Source organism: Eumetopias jubatus, unplaced genomic scaffold (genome assembly GCF_037043125.1).
Source record: "Eumetopias jubatus isolate StellerSeaLion01/CBP00866 unplaced genomic scaffold, mEumJub1_p1.0 scaffold_10, whole genome shotgun sequence".
NCBI lineage: Eukaryota > Metazoa > Chordata > Mammalia > Carnivora > Otariidae > Eumetopias > Eumetopias jubatus.
In genome coordinates this window covers 122,331,020-122,353,422 of record NW_028274816.1, presented here as the reverse complement: position 1 = coordinate 122,353,422, position 22,403 = coordinate 122,331,020, and the positions used below count along the sequence as shown (strand labels likewise).

The 22,403-nt window shown below is 42.8% G+C and overlaps 1 protein-coding gene across 1 annotated transcript in view; it reads right to left on the bottom strand.

Moving 5' to 3' along the window:
* Positions 1–22,403, bottom strand: part of MYO1D (myosin ID) — a 349,561-nt gene that overhangs the window by 148,157 nt on the left and 179,001 nt on the right. Inside the window, exons 17-19 of the mRNA XM_088028373.1 lie at positions 7,633–7,856; positions 1,963–2,107; positions 1,328–1,432 (exon numbers count right to left, since the gene is read on the bottom strand). Of these exons, the coding sequence (XP_087884499.1) occupies positions 1,328–1,432; positions 1,963–2,107; positions 7,633–7,856 (474 nt within the window). The remainder of the gene's footprint in view (positions 1–1,327; positions 1,433–1,962; positions 2,108–7,632; positions 7,857–22,403) is intronic.

Here is a 22,403-nt window from a genome sequence, read left to right as displayed (position 1 = left end):
AATGCACATCTTTTTCCAGATTTTTGGCCATTACAATGTACAAAACTGTATCTTTGGATGTATGTGTGAATATATCATAGGATAAATCCTGAGTTGTGGAATTGCCAGATTAAGTGTTCTGGGCATTTAAAATTTTGATAGCTATTGCCAAACTATTCACTCAGAAGGACTGTATCTTATCAATAGTGTTTCCTTAAATTCATGCAAACACTGGTTATCAACATTTTAAAGTTTGCCAAATTTACAGTGGAAAAATAATACTTCATTATTTTGATCTGAATAATACTGCAATTGTGTACTCTTTCAAGATTTGAAACAAAACAACTCAAGTCACCCACACCTGGGCTTTTGTTATGAGGTAATTCTTTGATCATTTTCTTCATTCCTCCTTTGGATACTGGCATATTTATGTTATTATTTCTTCTGGGGTCAATCTAGGAAATATTTTTTTAAGATTTATGTATTTATCTTAGAGAGAGAGAGAGCAGGAGCAGGAGGGGCAGAGGGACAGGGTGAGAGAATCCCAAGCAGACTCCCCACTGAGTGTAGAGACCAACGCGGGGCTCGATCCCAGGACCGAGATCACGACCTGAGCCAAAATCAAGATTTGGATGCTTAACCAACTGAGCCACCCAGGCATCCCAGAAATATTTTTCTTAAATTCACCCATTTCATTAATATTTTGAAATTTATTTGCCTAATTTTTGTAAGATGCTTTTTAAAAATAATTATTGTGATTTCCTATTTTGTGAAAAGAAGTATTTTAAAGTTTTGAAAAGCCAACCATGTCCCCAGCCTTCCCCTCTCCAACTTCCATACTTCACTTGGCCCGCGGACATTATCTGAAGGCAAATAAGAGTCCTCACACACATCTTGCCTCAGATAAACAACTAGATTCACAGCATGTATAACTCGCCCTCCCCCATCACCCAAATTCTCTGTCTTCCCTTTCGTAGACTACGTTCTTCCTCCCTCCCTCCCCACCTTTAAAATTGTAATCAAACCCGTATAAGAGGTACGAAATGACCATGAACTACAAGGTAGACCAGTACCTGCTGTGAAAGACATGCATGCAGTAAAGTACCAACCCCGGAGCACAGGGAGGTCCCCCTTAAAACCAAAAATCTCCACATCCTACCCTTGGAGCCATAGTCACCTCAGCCACCGCAGCCCCGCCCCAGCACAGGCAGGGGGCGCTCGGTGACGGTGGCGCTGGGACTGTTACACAAAAGTAACAGTAGCTATGTTGTACTGCAGTCATAGCTATGGGTAAGGTCCTCTGATTCCAACCTTTTCCTCCTGGGGGGTTGGCCCCAGCCCGCCTCACCTTACGGACATGGCAGGAAAAGAGAATGTTCATGTATTTGTCCTTCCGCTTCAGTTCATTTGCAACGGGGACAAAAGTGCCTGAGGTCTGAGGCGTGTCTGGCTTCTGAAAGAAAAAGGAAACATGATGAAATGAGTCTGCTTGGCATTTTGGATGAAAAGGCAATTTTTCAGTGGCCTGGCTTTATAACCCTGCTCAGACAGTTTCACACACATACTTTTATCTCCCATCCCAGATGGTGGGCTGCTGCAGGGGTGTCATACCACCAAACGGCCTATAAAAATTTTAAAATGCACAATGGGAGGGAAGATGAAATGTAGCTCTGGGAATAATTAATATAAAGGTGGTAATTAAAAATAGCTGCTGATTTATGCAAGGGAAGGTTCAAATGCTCAAAAATTAGGTTTTGGAGTATGTCTAGTACATATGGCGGAGAGCGACAGACGGCCCTTTGTAAAGCAAGGGAAATAGCCAACATTGCACAGAGAAGCAACAAAATCTTTTAGTTTAGTGTCGCCCATAGATGTTTAGTTTCTGTAGGTATCTCATTCTTTCCACAAAGTTGTGGAGAAAAATTCTTCCTTTTCTTTGTAAAGGGAGCAGGAATAGATTCCACTTTGTTCTCTGGCACGTACCGAAGCAAGATAGTTGCCCTCCCAGGCTCTCTGGAGCCCAAGGTCAGCCCTTTGACCTTTCAGCATTTCCATGGCTGCAACCTTGGCCCTGACCTGGGGCAGGTCGGAAGCGGGCAGGCTCTTGATGAGCTGGGATGCTCTCCATCTGTAAGTGAATAAATGAAATGTATTAGGATTTAGAAACCCAATCCCATTCATGACCCCAAGTAACTGGGCTGCCATTAAACAGAATTTAAACCAAAGTACTTGCATGCTATCTTAAAAAAAGAAAGGTCTCTAAAGTATACACAGAACTTGTTAAAATACACACAGTTTTTTAGACAACGTTGTTTTTTTTTAAGATTTTATTTATTTATTTGACAGAGAGACAGCGAGAGAGGGAACACAAGCAGGGGGAGTGGGAGAGGGAGAAGCAGGCCTCCCGCTGAGCAGGGAGCCCGATGTGGGGCTCGATCCCAGGACCCTGAGATCATGACCTGAGCCGAAGGCAGACGCTTAACGACTGAGCCACCCAGGAGCCCCCAAAGATTTTTGTATAACTTGCTTTGTCATTTGTGTGTTTTGAAAACAACTAGAACTTCATGATACATGAGTTTTTCTCATAACATTTATAGTCAGGGCACAGAAAGTCCTTCCTTCATTCAACACTGAGGCTTTCACTGAACATTTCTAGGCACTTACTAAACTCCAGATGCTGTTCTAGGCAGTGGAGGCCCAGCAGTGGACAAACGGATCTAGGTCCCTTCTGCTAGGTGCTTACCTTCTAGAAGCAGGGACAGACAACAAACCAACCAGTATGTGTGATGTGCTCAGTGCTATGGAGAAAATCAGGCAAGGAAAGGACAGGAGTGCGGTGGCAGGCAGGAACAGGGTGTGGGTGTTATTTATACAGGGAGGTCGGGGGGGGGCACCACTGATCAGGATATAGGAGCAGAAACCTTCAGGAAGTGAGGGAGGTGCACAGATATTTGAGCAAGAGTGTCCTCGCCAGGAAGAGAGCAGAGCAGTGCACGGGCTCTAAAGTGTGTGGGTTGGAGGACCAGGGGAGGAGGCTGGTGGGGCTGCAGCAGGAGGGGCGTGGGGGAGGGGCACAGGAGGAGAGGCCAGACGGGGACCCAGGGACAGATCCGCAGACCCACAGAGTCCACCGTAAGGACTCTGGCCTTTCCTCTGGATGAGACCAGACACCACTAGGAGGCTGCGAACAAGGGACGTGACCTGACTCCTGATCTACAGGACTTTCCGGTTGCCGCGTGGAAGGAGACCGAATCAGGGAGGAGACTATTTCCATGACACATGCGGGAGAGGTCGGTGGCTGGGATCAGGCAGGGAGTGGTGGAGGCAGAGACAGGTGCTGGTCCTGGATGCATTTTGAAGGACACGCCAGTAGATTTGCTGATGGATTAGACACGGGAGCAAGAGAATATGGGGGAATGTAAAGATGACCCCAAGACTGTTGGGTCCAAGCATACACTAAAAATAATCTATTACTGATGGAGAAGAGCAAGCACAGGGCTTTTATTCTGTGAGGGCCGCCCTAGCCTTCCTTGCACTCATGCCCTCCATTCTCCCACAGGAGCCTGAAGCAGGGGCTGGAAACAAACTCAGAACTTCTTTACAGCAGATGAACCTGTCAAGGCCAGGGGTTCTCTAGTGATCTTCCACGGAGCATGAGGTGAGACATACCTAACACAGAGAGGTGGTGCTCTCTCCCCTTGGCACGCACCCAGAACGTGAGACTGCTTCCATCTAAGATTTTCCTGAGATGTATTCTGGCTTAAGATGGTAACTTGAGCCTAAAGTTTTGTTTTTCTCTCTGAAATTCCCACCAAAATAACCAAATGAATACACAAAGAAGGAAAAGCTCTGTAGCAGCCCTGGAGAACCGGAATGATGTCGGTGAACTGCAAGACGGGAAGTCTTTCTTGGAGATTCGAAGTAGACTGGACCACGCCGCTGGAGGAATGGCCACTTGGTGGAAGGAGAGGAACCCCTTTGGCAGAAACGGCCCAGAGAGTGCTTGGGCCTGAGGCAGCTGGGGCTGGTGGCGGGGATCTCTCTGCACAAAGAATGCCTGCCCATGGTGAGATGGGGACCCCCATTGTGGGGGAGAGCATCAGAAGTCAGAGGTAGCAGAATACAAAAACAAAAGCCGTGGAAATAGGAAAGGCTCAGCAGGAGAAATTCTCCTCTCTGCTTTCTGTGGCCAACTGACACTGCAATGGGACAGAATGTCCTAAGGTCATTCCAGAAGTCACTGGAAGAATCACAGGGTGGGAGCAGTTGGTGGTCATCGTCAAGGTCACCGGTGACAGGTATATACATCCCACAACACTAAGAGGCTTGCTGAGCAACTGCCCCAATTAATCCTTGGGTCCCAAATTTTATTCCCTGGGAGGGGGAGAGGCAGTCTTTGCTGTCTGATGGTCTGTTTTTAGCCCAGGTGCCCAGTCTGTCTGTCCCTTCTTTATTGCCCACTGTGGCCCAGGACAAGGTCCGTACCTGACTCACTCCAGAGTGCAGGGGCACACAGGGCATCTGGGACCTGACCTGTATAACCACAGAGAGAGCTACACAGGCTTCTGACCCTGCTCAAGAAAACCACCATCTATAAACGCCTGTAGCCCCGAACACCATTTTTACGGCGGCATAAAAATCACCAGCCTCGACAACATGAAAAGGGGGACAAAGATGAGCATGAGGAAGGCTCCCAGCCTTCCCAGAATGAAAAAGAATTACTGGGAGGAATAGGAGCGAGCTTCACCATGATTAATGTTGAGATTTTAGCAAAACCAAAAAAACCAAAAAAACAAAACCCCACAATCACAGTGGAGTCCTTTAGTGCACTTCTCTCAGGAGTCCACAGACCAAAAAAGTGAAGAATAAATTAAGCAGGATAAGGTGACTATATCAGGGGTTGGTAAACCACGGTCTGTGCCAAATTCAGCCCATGGCCTGGTTTTGTGCTGCTCACGAGCTGAGAAGTTTTTTACATGTTTGACAAAACCAGAGAAAAACAAAGCAAAGTATGTGACAAAGACCATATGTAGCCCATAAAGCCTATGATATTTACTACCGTGTCTTTAACAGAAAAAGTTTGCCTTTGGATGAGATTAACACAACTGGCAGGATTCATTCAGAGTGCGTGTGTGCACGTGCACACGTGCGTGCAAAGTCAGCAAGCGGAGCAGATGCATTATTTTCAAAACGCTCGTACACGGAAGCCCTGAGAAGGCTGGACTGTCTTCCCAGCTTTCTTGTCTGTCACCATATCCCTGGAACCCAGGCCAGTGCCCATGACACAGCTAGCCTTGCGTGAATATGTGCTGAATGAATAAACTGAATTTTGCAAAAATTCATCAATTCTAGGCCATCTATAAAACCATCAAAATCTAAAAAGAAGACTATAGAGGCCACAGTGCAACACAAACAAAATCAATAATTCCTTGTGGTCATTAAAAGTACTAGATGGAGGGGCGCCTGGGTGGCTCAGTCAGTTAAGCAGCTGCCTTCGGCTCAGGTCATGATCCCAGGGTCCTGGGATCGAGCCCAGCATCAGGCTCCTTGCTCCGCCGAGAGCCTGCTTCTCCCTCTCTCACTCCCCCTGAGAGTGGCCTCAGTATTCCCTCTCGCTGTGTCTCTGTCAAGTAAATAAATAAAATCTTAAAAAAAAAAAAAGTACTATATGGATCTTTCCTTATTGTCATGGACAGGTCTCCAAAACATTTTCAAGTCGTCCTATAAGCCTGCTTGTGTAAAAGAGAGGAAGAAGAGCCCAAATGATATGTGACTGGTGACTGTGCATGCATACACACTCTTACTATGAGCCAACATTACTACAGCGTTTATTACGTGTCAGGTACAATCTGAAATGCTTTACATACATATTTACTCATGATCTTTCCAACAATCCTATGAGCAGGTACTACCGTTATAGCCCTTTTACAGATATGGTAACTGAGGCTCAAAGAGATTATCTAACGTGCCCAAGGTTATACAACTAGGCAGCAGCAGAGACAGAATATAAACCCAGGCTCCAGGATCTGTGTTCTTAACCACTATACCATGCTGTCTCTTACATGTGGGCATGTGCTTCAAAATGCACACAGTCATAGAAGGATACAAACTGTTAATGAGTGATTATCTCAGGGCAAGGAAATAAAATGGGGGAGATAAGTGGAGGTGTGGAGGATTTCAATTTTATATCTCATATATTTCTATATTATTTCACTTTACAAAAAAACCACAATAAGCATGTGTATTCATGCATAGCTTAATTACGTTTTAAATTAAGTAAAAAATCAGGTTACAGACGATACCATTCATGAAAATCACTTACCTGTGCATTAAAAAAGCCTGTCAGGATTTACAACGAGTATTTATAGTATTAGATCTGAAAACTGAGGTAATTTTGCTTTCAATAATTCCTTATTGAGCTTTTCTTTTTATGAGATATCGTTTCTTCTCTTTTGTTTTTACAAAAAGCAAATGGGGTATATATTAAAGAATTTTTTTCCTATGCATTTTTATTTATCTTTTGATATGTGCCACCAATTATACAAAGCTAACTCTAAAGGAAGATAAAATCTGATTTAGCACAGAATTATAAATTAGCTCTTTCACATTTGGTATGCTGATTATTTCATAGTGTTCTTTGTGGAATACCACACTGCCAAATGGCCACATTTGAGAACTGTTAGCTTCGTTTATGTGACTGGATGGCTGTGTCTAAGACATAGCTAAATGTAGCCGGTGCACACCAGCAACAAACAAATAACGAGGGATAAGGGGCTGTGAATAACTACAAACTCAGATTCAAGTTAGTTTATAAAAAATGAGATCAGCTGGAAAGACATCAGATTTTACATGGGTGTTTATTTATCTTAAAAAAAAAAAAGCCTGCTCTAAAACAATTGTTTTCCCTCTCACACTTTAAAATCGTCTGGGGGGGGCACCTGGGTGGCACAGGCAGTTAAGCATCCAACTCTTGGTTTCGGCTTCAGGTCGTGATCTAGGGGTCATGAGCTCGAGCCTGGTGCGGGGCTTTGCCCTCAGTGTGGATTCTCTGCTTGAGAATCTCTCCCCCTCCCTCTGCCCCTCCTGCTTGTGCTGTCTCTCTCTCTCAAATAAATAAATCTTAAAAAAAAAAAATCATCTGGGAAACTTTAGAAAGGACCTTTGTTTGGGCCCCACTCCTGGGTTCCGTTAAGCAGGACTTTCTGGAGGCAGGATGTGGGCATCAGTAAGTCTCATAAACTCTTTGGTAGGTTTCATAACCAGGATAGAGAAGTGCTGCCCTGAAAGGATTCACACACTTTCCAGTCTGGGTTACGTGTGGTGATTTTAATATGTAGTTACTATTTGCTAATAAAAGAGACGGCAGGCTAACAGCTTGTCCTAACCGTGGCGTGATTTGGGCTTGGTGGTGCACTGCTGTCCGCCGCCGTAGGAAGAGTAAATGCACGGTCCCATGTGTTAATAAATAAAGTCCCATTGTTCTGAGACGTAAACAGATGCCCCTTGAGAGTGAAATCTACAGATCTGAAGACCTGAGGTAAAAGTCGCAGTGGCAAACAGCTGAGCCAATGTCACGGCCTCAGATCTGGGGCTTTATACATTACGTGTGCTCCCATAAACGGATGCGGCACAGGCCAACAGGCTCTTCCTTACCTATTAAAAATGGCCTGTAAGGCCTCCTCGAAACGGTGGAGAACTTTAGGTGGGGTTGGCCACTTCACGTGCTTGCCGTGGTCCTTCATGGTCTTGATGCCGTGGAAGCGTCTGGCAACCTCATGAATGTACGATTTCACTTTGTAATGCCGGTAATATCGGATAATTGTCAGAGCTGCCTTGGTTCTCTTGTAGCGCATGCGGGCCAGTGTGCCTCGCCACACCTTCACAATAGAGAAAGAAAAGGACAAATGTTGCTGGCTGAGTCAGTGGCATATGACTTTGCAATTGTATAAGATCCTCTGCTTAGAAACTACCAATGGGTTGGGGGGGGAGGGGGGAGGGGGAACTGCGTGTTGTCCACAAAATCAGGCAGAGACAAAGCACGTTGATTCTGCCTGCCACCAACAGATGGCACCAGGAGTCACGCTGTCATTCAGCTCCCTGGTGGAGCTGTTCCTGGTGTGCACGGGGCTGTGTGCTGACTCGGACACAGAGTCCTGTTTTAACTTTATGGTCATGAAGAGAAGAAAGCCAAAATGCACATGTCTCTGCAGAAATATCTGAAGGATGTGGAAAGGAAGCAAGATAAGGCAGAACCAAGAGCCATTGACATCTACAGTTCTCCAATGAAACCTGGCTTTACACAGATTACACCACTGGTCACCAATGCACCGTCACATTGGATTCACAAATGTACTTATACTCAGCCTGTGCAGCCCCTCTCCCCAAGAACTAGGTAAATTCCCCCCAAACTTAGATGTAATCCTGGGGAAAGGGGAAAACAGATGACTGACAGCGTATGAATCTTTGTTTACATTTTTTCAGTGCTCAGAAATCAGTCAGACAATATATAAATGTCTCCGTGCATGGTAAAGTCAGAGATACTTACTTCTACTTTTCCTTCAGGATCCTTTGCCCAGATTCATGTACTTCTCAATCTCTCAAGTAAAAAAGAAATTTGGTATAATCTTCACTTCATTCTTGGCTCTTCCCCTGTACGTGTCCTCCACCCCCACAACTTACTCTTACTTCTACAATATTTCCAGTTTAGCCTTTCCCTTCCTTTCTGCTACTAAAATCTCCAAGACCCCAAACTACTCTAGCACTGCTTTCTTCAACAAACTCCTTGGACGCACCACCATCATGTTCCAGTTGATATTTACTGCGGCTACTTGGATAACCAGTCCAATTCTCAGGTTATTGGTATTCAGCTCCCTCCCTCTCTCTGGCCTCCCGGGACCAAGATTTTCCACTTCTAATTCAAAGCCCACGGTATGGGGGCTCCAGACTCCCTCGGGTTTCTTGTATTTCTTTATAAATCTCCACCTGTGTCACCAATTTCTCAGAAAAACTGGTGCAATGCCTCTTTTACCTCGTCATTTTAGGTGTTTCTTTAAGCAGACTCCTAAACTGGCATCACGGGCTTGTGATGTGCTCCTTTTTTCAACCTGCTGCACCACAAGGATAGATTTATTTGCATGGGACGCATGAGGAGGTCACCAAGGGACTGCAAAGAGGAACTAATGAGTCAAGGAAAACCTCGATATGTAAGGGAAACGTGTGACATGTGAGCAGTTTGTGATGGGAACCTAGTGCTCACGTATAAACAGAATATATAAAGACCGTGAGGCAATGAAAACTTGTTTCTGCATGTGGCATCCGTACAGCAACCCTTTTTAGCCAAAATGGCTCTTTTCCCCGTTGCCAAATCCATCATGCAGATGGTTCTGTTACGCCTCCACCCAAGTGCTAAAATAAAGGTCCCTTCTTTAGCATCTTGAAAAAACCCAAAGAATACAATTACAGGGTGAAAGTCTGTGATTCGATTTCTTAAACACATTCGTAAAGTTTCATACTGTTTGTTGCTTTTCTCTTTTTTTTGAAGAGAAAGGAAATTAAGACTCCCTGGAGCCACACCTGTATAGAAAATCAATCCTTAATTTTCGAGGACTGTTCACAGAAATTCTCATTAAAATGTTTTTGGTTTAATTCTTCCGTAATTTGAGGAAAAAAAGCATTTCATAAGTAAGGGCTTCTTAAGGAGCAGGTTTTTATGTTTAACATTTTTTTTTTTAAGATTTATTTATTGGAGAGAGAGAGAGAGAGAGAGAGTGCATGCACATGGGGGGGTGGGGAGAGGCAGAGGGAAAGGAAGAGAGAAAATTTCAAGCAGACTCCCTGCCGAGCACAGAGCCCAACATGGGGCTTGATCTCAGGACCCTGAGATCATGACCTGAGCTGAACCAAGAGTCCAACGCTCAACCAACTGAGCCACTGAGGTGCCCTTATGTGATTTTTTAAAGCTTTGTTTATTTATTTTGGGGGTGGGGAGAGAGCGTGTGAGTGGAGAAAGGGGCAGAGGGAGAGGGAGACAAACAGACTCCCCACTTAGTGGGGAGCTTGTGGGACTTGATCTCATGACCCTGAGATCATGACCTGAGCCGAAATCAAGAGTTGGATGCTTAACTGACTGAGCCACCCAGGCGCCCCTGTATGGGCAGGATTTTTTTGCCTCAGTCACGTGTCCATGTGTTCCAGAAGCTTTTTGTTTTATTTTTTATTTTTTTAAAGATTTTATTTATTTATTTGAGAGAAAAAATGAGAGAGAGAGAGAGAGCATGAGAGGGGGGAGGATCAGAGGGAGAAGCAGACTCCCCGCTGAGCAGGGAGCCCGATGTGGGACTCGATCCCGGGACTCCAGGATCATGACCTGAGCCGAAGGCAGTCGCTTAACCAACTGAGCCACACAGGTGCCCCCAGAAGCTTTTTGTTTTCAAGATTTCTCTATCTGAGAAAGAGAGAGCATGCACGAGCACATGAGAGTGGGAGGGAGAGGGAGAGAGAGAATCTCAAGCAGACTCTGAGTGCAGAGCCCAGCGTGGGGCTTGATCTCATGACCCCAAGATCATGACCTGAGCCAAAATCAAGAGTTGGACACTTAACCGACTAAACCACCCAGGCGCCCCTGGAAACTCTTTAATGAATGCGAGCCATTCTTTCTCAGCCTACTAACTGCCCCCAAACAGTGTTGGACTGGGTATTGTCTTATTTTTCCATCTATCATATGGACTAGATGTCCATTATGTATATGCTTTATCTGGTCTCTCCGTTGCTCAAGAGGAATGAAAAGAGAGCTGGGGCTTTAGGTGGCTGCTATCAAGCTCCCTCCTTAATAGGTGTCTTGCAGTCTTCTGGCTTGGTTGAGGACAGATATTTTTTCCATGTTTTGAGGAGCTTTTTCTTGATTCGGCTCTAATATTATTCCTAGCAGATGCTTCCCCTATTCCTTGCCCACTTATTGACATATCAGAGGCAGGGAAGATGGTAAGCCTTCTTGACTTTTCTTGCCTGAGGGAAAATGTCTTCTTGATGGAAGAAAGGGTTCCCAGTGGAGGTATGGGCTCTTCCAGGCCTTTCCCCGGACATACCTTGATATTTGATGCCAACATCATCAAAAGCAATGACTTCTCAGAATTCCCTTCTTGTATGTCTCCATGTTCCATTCTTTTCCTTGAAGAATATATTGATTTTTTTTAGCACCTTTGTTCAATTTGGTCTAATTTTTCTTTTTCTGGGTGACACTTCTCAGTTTATGGTATGAAGTTGGGATTTTTAATTTTTTTTGGTTTCAGGGTTCATGGGTTCTTTGTCATTTTTACATTTTTATTAATTTCAGCAAATTTGGGGGAAAGGAATTTCTGTGAGCTTGCAGTTACATTATCAGCTTTGTCAGACGTCCCTTAGGCTTTAATTTTTTAACATCAGAGAAAAAGTAGCATTGAAAAACTACAGAGGAAAATGCATGCAAAACATTATTCATGTATTTTTCCTTATAATCTAAGCATATTTGGTTTAAACAGATATCCTCCCATGAGTTGGTGAGTCTGTGTAGGGGAGGATTGCTGTTGATTTTCCCACCAAGTCTGCAGGTTGGAATTTAAGGTATAAGACCGATTTTTCCACTTCCCTCTTTGTTTAAAGCTGCTTAAACTGTTGGGTTTTTCGAGAGTCATATAAAGGGGCTGTGTGTGGAGGACTTTGCCTGATGATGGGATGTCAGAAAACAGAGAATTAAATGTTATATTCAATAGCAAAATAAAACAATATTTTAATATTAACATTAAAGAGGAACCAACCAGATATTTTGTTTTAAGATATGATGCAAGAGAGTGGACGCTGAAGGGTGAAGGCAACACAATGGGATCTGGGAGGGAAAGTTAAGCAGGAGCCATAAAGCAGAGGGTAGACTGACAGAGGAGAGGTCCTGCAAGTCATTTCTTAGGAAGAAGAAAGAACGGAGGCCTACAGAGAGGCTGACTCAGAGGGAACAGCCGAGCTACAAAGAGAGACCATCAGAGAGCAGTGTGCACACCCTTCCTGTTGAGTGAGTCCAATTTCTCTCTTGTGTACCTTTATCTCTGCAGTCAGTTCCGCCAGCACAGTGGTCAGAGTGATCCTTTTAAGGCCAAAATCAGCTCACGTCACTTCTCTGCTTCAAACTTTGCCACTGCTCTCCATCTCCCTGAATAACAGCCAGAACCCCTGCACTAACCTACAAAGGCCCACATTCTCTGGGGCAGTTACCTCCCCTGCTCACTCCAGCTATCTTCGGGCCTCCAGGCTGCTCCCTCTGCCTGGAATGATCTCCCCCTGGATATCACATGGCCAACTTATTCACTCTCTCTCTGCATCCTTGCTCAGTGGTCCCCTTCCCAATGAGACTGGCCCTGACCATCCCCTTTAAAATTCAACTTGTTTCTATCTTCCCCACCTGGCACTCTCCGTGCTCCTTACCATGCTCTAGCTTTATTCCGGCCTCTAGCACTTGATACTACAACGCAGCATGTAACTCACACGCTACTGCATTGTTTATGCGCTCCACCGGCTGGCATTTCAGCGCCAGCAGGCCAAGGGCTCTTTGTCTCTTTTACTCACTGATGAAACTCCACCATCTAGAACAATGCCAAGGACATAGTAGCTACTTGAACATATCTGCTGAATGAATGAACGTTTTCACCTTCATCTTCCAAGCCCGATACTAAATCTTTCATTTTGGCTGTCATGTTTTCCATTTTCAAGACTCATCCTTGTTCTCCAAACTCCATTCCTTTCCTTTCCCTTTCCCTATCCCTTTCCTTCCTTCGATTTTATTTGAGAAAGAGAGAGCACGAGTAGGGAGGGCAGAGGGATTGGCAGAAGGAGTGGGAGAGGGAGGAGCAGACTCCCCGCTGAGCATGGAGCCCAATGCAGGGCTCAATCCCAGGACCCCGAGATCATGACCTGAGCTGAAGTCAGATGGTTTATTGACTAAGCCACCCAGGTGCCCCCAAATATTTCTTTTAAAAGCACACTGCTCTTGTTTAACAAAAGCAACATCTCATCCTTCCTCTCTGATGAATCATGGTTTTACTTTTTACAGTGCTCCCCGCGTTGTACGTTGCTTCTAAATCCCCTCTTCTCCCGTTTGTCTTGGTCTCGGCCTTTTGTGCTAGAGGCCTTCCTCAAATCTCCTGGGATCCTTGGCCATCTATTACTGAATGCCACTTGAAAGCTCTGTGTATGTGTTTTAGGAATGCAGGGGCTTCATTACATAGGGTAATTAGGTGGGGACCATCTGTGGGGCACCCCAGGATGTCAGTGTTTTTCCTCTTTGCTCCCAGAACTCTGAGCAGAGGGGCATTGGGGGGAATCTTTAGTATCGACTTTCACTTCCTCTCCTTGGGTTCAGTATGGTGTCTGATCGCTCTCCTCCACGGTGCCTGGTGTCCCCTAAAGCCCAGAGCTTCTCTGGTTGTATTTCTTCAGAGTGAGCTTCTTGTCTTCTACCGGAAAGAGACTGAGGCAGTCACCTGGCTTTGTGGGGTCTGGGAGGAGACCTGTGTTTTGCTCTTTATACACACCATCAAGCAACCTCCTTCAGCTCTCCCCCTCACCCCTACCTACACGGGTGCCTGGTCCTTCCCACTCCTCAAATTTCTACAGCCCTGTGGTTGGACAAACTGGCTTGCCTGTCTGCCTTCTCTGCAGGCACTTAGATACCAGCTTTCTCCACCTGCCTGGGGGACTAACCACACATCCACTTATTTACAAAATTACGTTGATGCCTCTTGTCTGCTGTTTGCTCCTATGTTTCTATTTGTCCTTGTGGGTTTCTCCCGTTTTTATCCCTTACTGCTCATTTAAGGGTTTTGAGAGGGAGTGGCTATAAACACAATCTGTCATGTTTAACCAGATGTTTTTATAATGCCATCTTAATTCTACCATGTTTTCCTCTGACGCATACTTCCTCAGTGGTCAGGCATTTCAAAGCAACATCTGGCTGTCATTAAAGATTCATTTTGCAAAAGATCTAGGATTCTAGGTTACGCTCTATTAAGAAGTAGGTCAATTACATATCTTCAGCTTAGTCTCAGAAAGAAATACAGGTCGGCTTTCCTTCTTTGTTTCTAGTTCTCTGTGTTTTGTTCTTTCTGCTTTTGTTTTCTAAGTCATCATGGGGGTTGGGCCCTTTCGGTCTGTTCTCCAACAGCTCCCTGGTGCTCTGAATTGGATATTCTCTTGGCTATTCTCTGAATTGGATGTTCCACCACCAGAACCCTTCAAAATGTCAGCTTGCGAAGCCCTCCATACCTAGGGACAACTTCTGGGAGAAGCATCTTTCCTGTTTCTAAACTTCAATTCCCCAGAGAGTTATTCTGGCAGTGTTCTGACCATTTCTGGCTGTTAAGGAGTTGTGGTAGATAAGAACTTATTGAGGTAACACGTTGAACTCTGAACTGTAAAATCCATAAAATCTATCCACATACCCCATCGGATGACAGTAGTCCCCTCCTTATCCACGGTTTTGCTTTCTGTGTTTTCAGTTACCCACAGTCAACCATGGTCTGGAAGCAGATGATCCTCCTGAGGTATGGTCAGAAAGACGTAGCCTAATGCTACGTCATGGCACCCACATCATTCAGCTCACTTCATCTCATCACGTGGGCATTTTATTCATCACAAGAAGGGCATGTACAGCACAGTAAGGTATTTTGAAAGTCCACGTTCACATAACTTTTATCATAATAAATTGTTATAATTGTTCTATTATTAGTTATGGTTGTTAATCTCTTACTGTGACTCTTTTATAAAATTAAACTTTATCACAGGTATGTATGTACAAGGAAGAACACAGTATGTAGAGGGTTCAGTACTATCTGTGGTTTCAGGCATCCGCTGGGGGTCCTGAAATGTATCCCCTGTGGATAAGGTGCGGGGGGGGACTCCTGTAGAATATGATGGCTGCATCCCATTTGGGATATTTCATGATTGATTAATGAAGGTTTGGCTTCTTCTAGGGGTTAAAGAAAGACTCAAAGACAGTAAAATCTTCCCAAGTAATTCCTCTTCATCTCAAATATTTCTATGAGGGGTAAGATGAATAAAAACCTGTAGTACTATTTATAAACTGCCAGTGCAATGTTTTTGCCAGAATAGCAGGTTAATATGTGACAAGAAAATCAGACTGAGTGGGTGTAATTTGTAAGTTCTTAGCATATATATATATATATATATATATAGGCACAAAATTCCTTAGTTTTATAAATTATAGCATCTTGAGGACCTGAGGGGGAATTAAGAAAGAAGGAAATAACCAAATCTTTAGTCAGTAAGCAAATGTAAAACCAGTAAAATGAAGAGACCAAAAAACAAAAACAAACCCCCAAAAACCCCCAAAGAAAGGTGTGAGTCTAATCATTATAAGCTATCCTGATGAACTTAATTGTGTGCAGGGTGGTGTATGCCCGGTGGAGTGTACTTTATCATCCCTGAGCTGTTTTACCTTGGTCTGATAGACTAACCTGCAGAGTCAGTTGAGTTGTGAACCTTCATTGAGGACTTGTACACTTTACATACGGCTTTGTCCACAGTGGGTCTGGCTACAGGTAGCCTAGCAGTTCTTCAGGGTACACAACTGCGGCCTGTTAATCATGTCTTTACTATGATGATTCTACAGTCTGACAGCCTGCTTATAACTGTAACTTCAAGAAGCAATTAAATCTCTTGGTGAATTATTGTCAGAAGACTGGCTGAATATCAACTCGATCAAAGCCCAAAAGGTGATTATTTTGAAAATTACTCCATCTAACAGGTTAAGTAATTCTGATGAGCCTTTCAGGATTCAGCCTTGATCAAAGGTAAACACTGTCCGGTGCTATACTGGAATGATTGCTCTCTTTGCTTTGGTTTTGTTTTCTTGGAAGAGGACGTACAAAATTGGTAACTCACCTTCAAAATCTCTGAGGTCAGGGCTATCTCAAAACTACTTTTTGACACAGAACCATAGGGTTTTGGTCAAGTATGTGGGCATGGGAGCAGATCCAATGAGGCATCTTAGGCATGTTTCAGCTTTGTCTGAAGACGTGTACTGCCTTTTCCACCCCCAAATCTACCTCCGTCTAATACTGAGGGGGCTCACCGCCTGGTCAGGGTACAAGTTGGGCTTTTACCTCGTATAACAAATGTCCTGATTTTTTCTTCCTTTGTGTCTAACATCTAAAACGTGTATAACTCCTTAAAAAAATAACCCAGTACACCTTTGCTTTCAGATGCTTGCAAATGATCTCAATTTTGAATGGTTCTCTAGATCATGCAAAAGTTCAGATAATAATTCATATTTGAAAGGACCTGCCAAAGGTAACATCCTAACATTCTTTTCTATAGAGTTCCAAAAGTGAATTCTGGGACACAAGGCCTTTGAAATGCTCTCTTGAGAAAGAGGCTCCATTTTCAGTAAGTTTGGGAAAGCTACATACTGCAATTCCTTTTGGGAGATTCATGATGCACATTTAGCATATTAAAAGCTCTGAAAAGTTTCATGTAAATAAACCTATTTTAACTTTGTTCAACAGAAGTTAAAAAACATATTTGACTATAGAATCCTTTGTACACAGTTTACTCACTCATTTGGAAGGGGGTCAAAATTTGCCATCCCAAAATAGGCCACTTTGGCATAAGCATCATTTTGACTGTTGGTTCATTCTACAAGAATTTCCTGAATTGCTACTATACATGTACTGTCTGTAGGGAATATAGAGGAAGAGAGGAGACACCGATGATAACCTAGAAAACCCAAAATGCCTATGAGATATCTGGAAAACAACTACAACTAATCCCTTAAAAAGTAAGATCTGGTCATGTACCAAAGCTGGAATCCCCAGCCACAGTGAGGCTGTTTCAAGAAGTCCAGCACTGCGTGGAGGGACAGCTCCCTGGCTAGCACAGTCCAGGGGTGGAACAGAGAAAATCCTGCTCTGGAGGGAGAGGCCAGCATTCCCCTCGGATTATTGGGGGAATGTTGCCATCAAATTTTGCAGGCTTCAGGTTCTTCACCTGAAGAGCAAGGATGGTGCATTAGATAACGTATAAAAGCAAGCCCTAGTATCTTACTAAACAGTTTCTGATAATGAGCAAAAATTTAAAAATGTGATTTCAAAGGTTCTTTCCAATCCAAAGTGCACATGGAACTGACAACCACAATCTTAGATTTTCCTCTGATTACTACCCCTACAGGAAGGGAAAGAACACATTATTTCACTATGACATGCCAGGCTTTGTGCTAGACACCTGACATACGTTAAACGTAAGTATTGTAAGAGAACAATCACTTTCCAGGCCTATGATCCTTGCTTCTACAGAGGAATGCAATCAAGGTTCACAGCTCTTGTTAGTAGCCTGGCTCTGGTTGTAGGCAATGGAAGATGGTGCTCCTCGAGGTATCCCTGTGTCCCAGAATGCCATCAGTTACCAGTGCTCCCTGGGACACTGATACGGGGTGAAAACAGCTCTTGGGGGAAAGGAATACTCTGGACAAGGTCCCCTGGATTACTTAGGGTAAACAGCAAATAGGCTTCCTCTTTTCATTATCCTTAGATTGTAATTAGCGTAAGGGGGAATGGCAGGGTATGAAAATGTACCCTTAATGAGGACAGACACTTTTTTGACAGTTCAAGTTTACATAAGTTGAACATAATATGATTAAGGAAATATGAAGACCATTACTGGTCATAACTCAGTTACAAAAAGAATACAATGGCATTGAGCGCCATGATTTATCACAATAGTGGACAATACATGTGATCAAATTAATAAGTAGCTCATGCTAGAATAATAAAGAAATATTACTGTTTAGAGAAAGATCTAGATAAAGTAAAATGCTAGATTGGCTCAGTGATGTTGAGGCTTTACATTTGCACATATAGCTCTGTCTTTATTACTGAAAATCCTACTAGAAACATAACCTTGTACTTGTAAACCTAAAAACTCCTACTTCCTATTTCTTTTTCAAGAAATGTTTTGTAATACAATATTTGAAAAGTGAGGTTTCTTAGTTATATACCAAGCAAGTCACAACAGATTTAAAATGGATGTTGACAGGAATGTGATTAATTTTTCAACTAACTTTTCTAGAACCTATTTAAAAAATAAGTTTATATTTTTATCAGTCATTTGTAATTCTTTTTTGTGAACTGTGTATTTCTATTCTTTTTGACCCACTTTCTTTCAACTGTCTTTTTTATTGACTTATATGAACTCTTTATAAATTAAAAGGATCCTCCTGTTGTCACTGGTATTTTAAATTTCTTCCCAGCATGCCAGTGATCTTCTGACACTATGGTATACCGCCATCCAGAAGTTGTTTTTCTGCTTTTTTCGATTTTAGGTTGTCAAATGGACTCACTTTATGACTAAATACATATTTTATACAAAACTGAGGTCATATAATAATCATAAAATGTTCTGCAATGGATCTTACTTGACACGAGGCACATTTTTCCATGTGATCAAATATTCTCCTATAATGTAATTCTGAATGACCTGACAGTACTCGGTCAGACAGATGCATACAATTCAGTTAACCAAGACCCTGCTATCAGATATTTTTGTTTTTTCCTATTTCTTTTTTGGCAATTATAAATATCATTTTAGTCATATCATTGTACCTAAATTCAGGCACATGAATGATTTATGACAAAGTTCTAAAAACAGAATTGCTGTTGTTTCCAGCTGCCATATGTTAAAGTTCCCACTTCTAAACTCTAACACGTGACCAGTTAAAAAGAATGAAGGAAACTGATAATATGTTGTTATGATGAAAGTACTTTATGAGTGTTACTCAACTTTTTAAAAACTCACCAGCAATCTGAATTTTTCCTTTTGTGAAATATCTTTTTTTTTTTTACCCATCATGTATTCATAATTTTACATAATGATTTGTAAGGGTTTTTTATATGTGAAGTAAGTCAACTTTTATTACATTTTCCCAAGATTTCTTAGCATTTTGCCTTTTACCATCTTCTGGTACTGCTTATTGGTTTAGGCCAATAAAACATGAGAATTTTGGCAGGTGGTTCTGAGGAAGGGAATTTCTCAGTTTTCTGAGAAAACGTTCAAGGACTTCTGAAAGTGACCGACCTTCCTTGACCACAGAGAAAATACTGTGGTTGCTGAGATTGTTAGCAGCCATCTTGCAACCACAAGGGGGAGCCACACTGAGAGTGAAGATGATCCAAGAGAAGGCGAAATAGAGGCTTGTTTCGAAATCCCTGGGACACATTCCACGCGGGTTTGAAATGCACTTTCTTTTTTCTTTTCGTTTCATTTCATTTCGTTTCTTCCTTCCTTCCTTCCTCTCTCTCTCTTTCCTTTCCTTTCTTTTCTTTCTTTCTTGTAACTAAACACACTGTGATACAATGTGGTTTTTTGTTTTTTAGAAACAGCAGTTTTATATGTTTATGCAGGGACCCATCAATCTTTGTCTCTGTGTTCTTTTGCGGCTGCTATACTTAGAAAGGCTTTCTCTACTTCAAAATCAAATATGTGTCCATAAAATGATTTTGTTTTGTTAAAATGTAAGCTCTAGGGGAGGGCGGGAAGGGGGACTCAATCACAAGTGGAAGAGAGCCTTTATTTTACAATCACTTCATGAATGTCAGGACATTGTGTCTATTCCAGTAGATCATCCATAATTAAAGATGTGTGGAATGCTCACTGAAGCTTTGGATTCTTTGAAATACAAATGACTTACCAGCTATAGCCCAGCACTATGACGGGAGGAATGTTCTATTTGGATCAAACTGGTGGGAGTGGACTGAAGCTCAGTCAGCTCCTACCTGGGCAGGCACTAAGAGTTCATACTGGAAATCTTTATGAGGATGTCTCCTCTGAAATAGTGGTGTCAAAAGCCACTGGGAAGTAAAAACTTTTCCCAAAAGCCACTGGGAAACACACGCACACACGCACACACGCACAATTACTCGACTGCATAAGGTATAGTGAAAAGGGTATATATACTATGGATCAATGATAAGAAATCAGTAGTTTCATGCAAAGTCAGAGCGAGCACATCTTGAATTCAGAGAACAAATCAGACTGCTTTTCAAATGAACACCAGCATTAGACAGCCTAATGGTTCTTTCTGTATGTGAACCTTGGAAATATTTTAGGATCATCAAAACCTCCCCCCCGCCCCTACCATTCATCTCCACTGGCTTGTGATCAATATTTCATGGACTCTTCTATAGCTGCCTCGCAGGCATCCTCCTGGAAAACCAAAACCCAAATTCCAGCTGAAAACCTGCGCAGACATAAACCATGCTGTGCTGAACCTTGAAGAAATGGATGTGCGCCAGAGATAGAAAATGAGAGCCGCACAGACACTGCGGCGATGGGGTTTAAAGTGGCCTCCAGATGCTTAAGCCCTCTCTTGTTGCAGCCTCCCTGCGTATGTATCTCCCTCTGCTAGAACCGTCTCTCCCCACACTCTTCCTAGGGGCACATCCTTCTCAATCCTTCGGTTACAGCTTCATGTCACCTCCTCAACAAGGTCTTCTCCGAAATACATTTCCCTCGCGCTCTGAATGACTGCCCAGCTGAGCCCTGGCTATCCTTCAGAGCTGTACCCAATTTGTACTTATTTGCCGACTTATTTTTTTTTTTTTTACTACTCTTTGATTAGAATGTATGCTCTGTGAGGACACGGACTATTTCTATTATATTCATCACAGCGTTTCCAGGGAGTGCCTAGCAATAAGCAACTATGTTGAATGAATGAATAATTACTGGCTTGAATAAACTCAATATCCTTATTGTAAGTTTAAAAGAAGACTTGCTTATTTGTCAAAAAGGCCCTGCAGGTGTTTGATATCCAAGAAAAGCTGAGCTACCTTAAGATTTAAGAGCTCACTTAAAGGAAAGAGCTTATCCTGGTGCAAAAACTGTGAAGACACGCCAAGCAAATTATGAAATGTTCAAGGAAGAAATACACAGCGGCTGCCAGGCAGTGCTCGGGTCTGTGTGGAATTTCAAAATCCAGGTTGGTGGTCGACGCGATGGTTCTAGAGCAGTCTAGCAGTCTAGCGCACATAAGCATCAACCTGAGAAACTGTTGCCAATTTGCCAGTGAATAACCTGATGCATGAAAAAGTCTGGTTCTCAGTGAATATTCCTTTCACGTTAAAAGAATTTCCCTAAAAATATAAAAATGTCTATCTTCAGTAAGTTGGCTCTGTTATAGCTATGAAAATGCGGATGTTCTAAATTAAGTTCCTACTTTCCTGTTCATTCCAGTTACAAGATTTTTCATGAAAAATTCCCCCTTTGTCTTATTTTTCTTCTTTTGACAGAGGTCAACGCCTCAGGGTCACTGCATTTTATCAAGTGACTAAGGAAAATGTGATGCAGTACGTTCTTATTCTCTCTTGCAGTGGGACTAAGAGCCCATGAACTCTACTTTGTATAATTCCTCTATTATTGGAATGAGGAAAGACACCCCCCCGCCGGCAAACCCCCCAAAAAACAAACAAAAAAAAATCAAACATGCCCTAGACTGGGAAATTCTATCAAATTCAAATATACAAATGTTGTATACTGGTTTTCAAATTAAAAAAAATCAGATTACAATTAATGGCATAAGAAACAACTCAAGGTTGGATTACTTAGATGAACCACTGTTCAAGCTCACAGGCCAAAGATGTCATGAGAAGATACTGTAATTACTATAGCTTGGGCTGTAACTCAGCAGTTCATGGGTCTGCTCCAGTTCATGGCTCTTTTTGAGAGGCTATCCGGCAAACATTCTGTTCTTCCACAGGGGCAGAAAATCTTTGCTTCTTTTTCATACCTCTACTGAATCCACTGAGTTGCTATATTATGCTACATTTTGGCTAAAGAGACTCCAAAAGAGTCTTAAGAGTTTCCATGTCTTTAGAAGTTTATCTCCTAAATAAGAAATGATGGGAAAGTTCTTTAGGATCATCATATTCAGGAATGTATTTATTCGGCCAGAAGAAGGCCAAAACAGGCATAGCTCCTTGACTGGACTATCAAGTAAGAACTACAGAAAACAGTCTTATTACTAAATAACTTTGTTTTTAATCCTGGATTTTATTCTCTCCCCCCAAATAAGTATATTACTAACTTAGCTGTAAGTTACTGTCGCCTACAGAGAACAGTGTGCTAGGGTTATGTTATTACAGCAAATATTCATTCCTTCCCTCCTGACATACAGCGGGTCATCCCATTGACAGAAGCTGCTTTGGTTACTGGGATATAAATGCATATGACCTGAACAGCTTGAAATATGCTCCTGTGGTCAGCCTTGACCTCTTAGGCTTTGCCATTACCGTGAGAAGAACGTGACCCAGAGATCCGCCGACTTTAGAAAAATGAGTGACACGTGGAGCCAATCTACACTCAACCTGTGGCCCGAGATGAAATCAGTCAAGAAT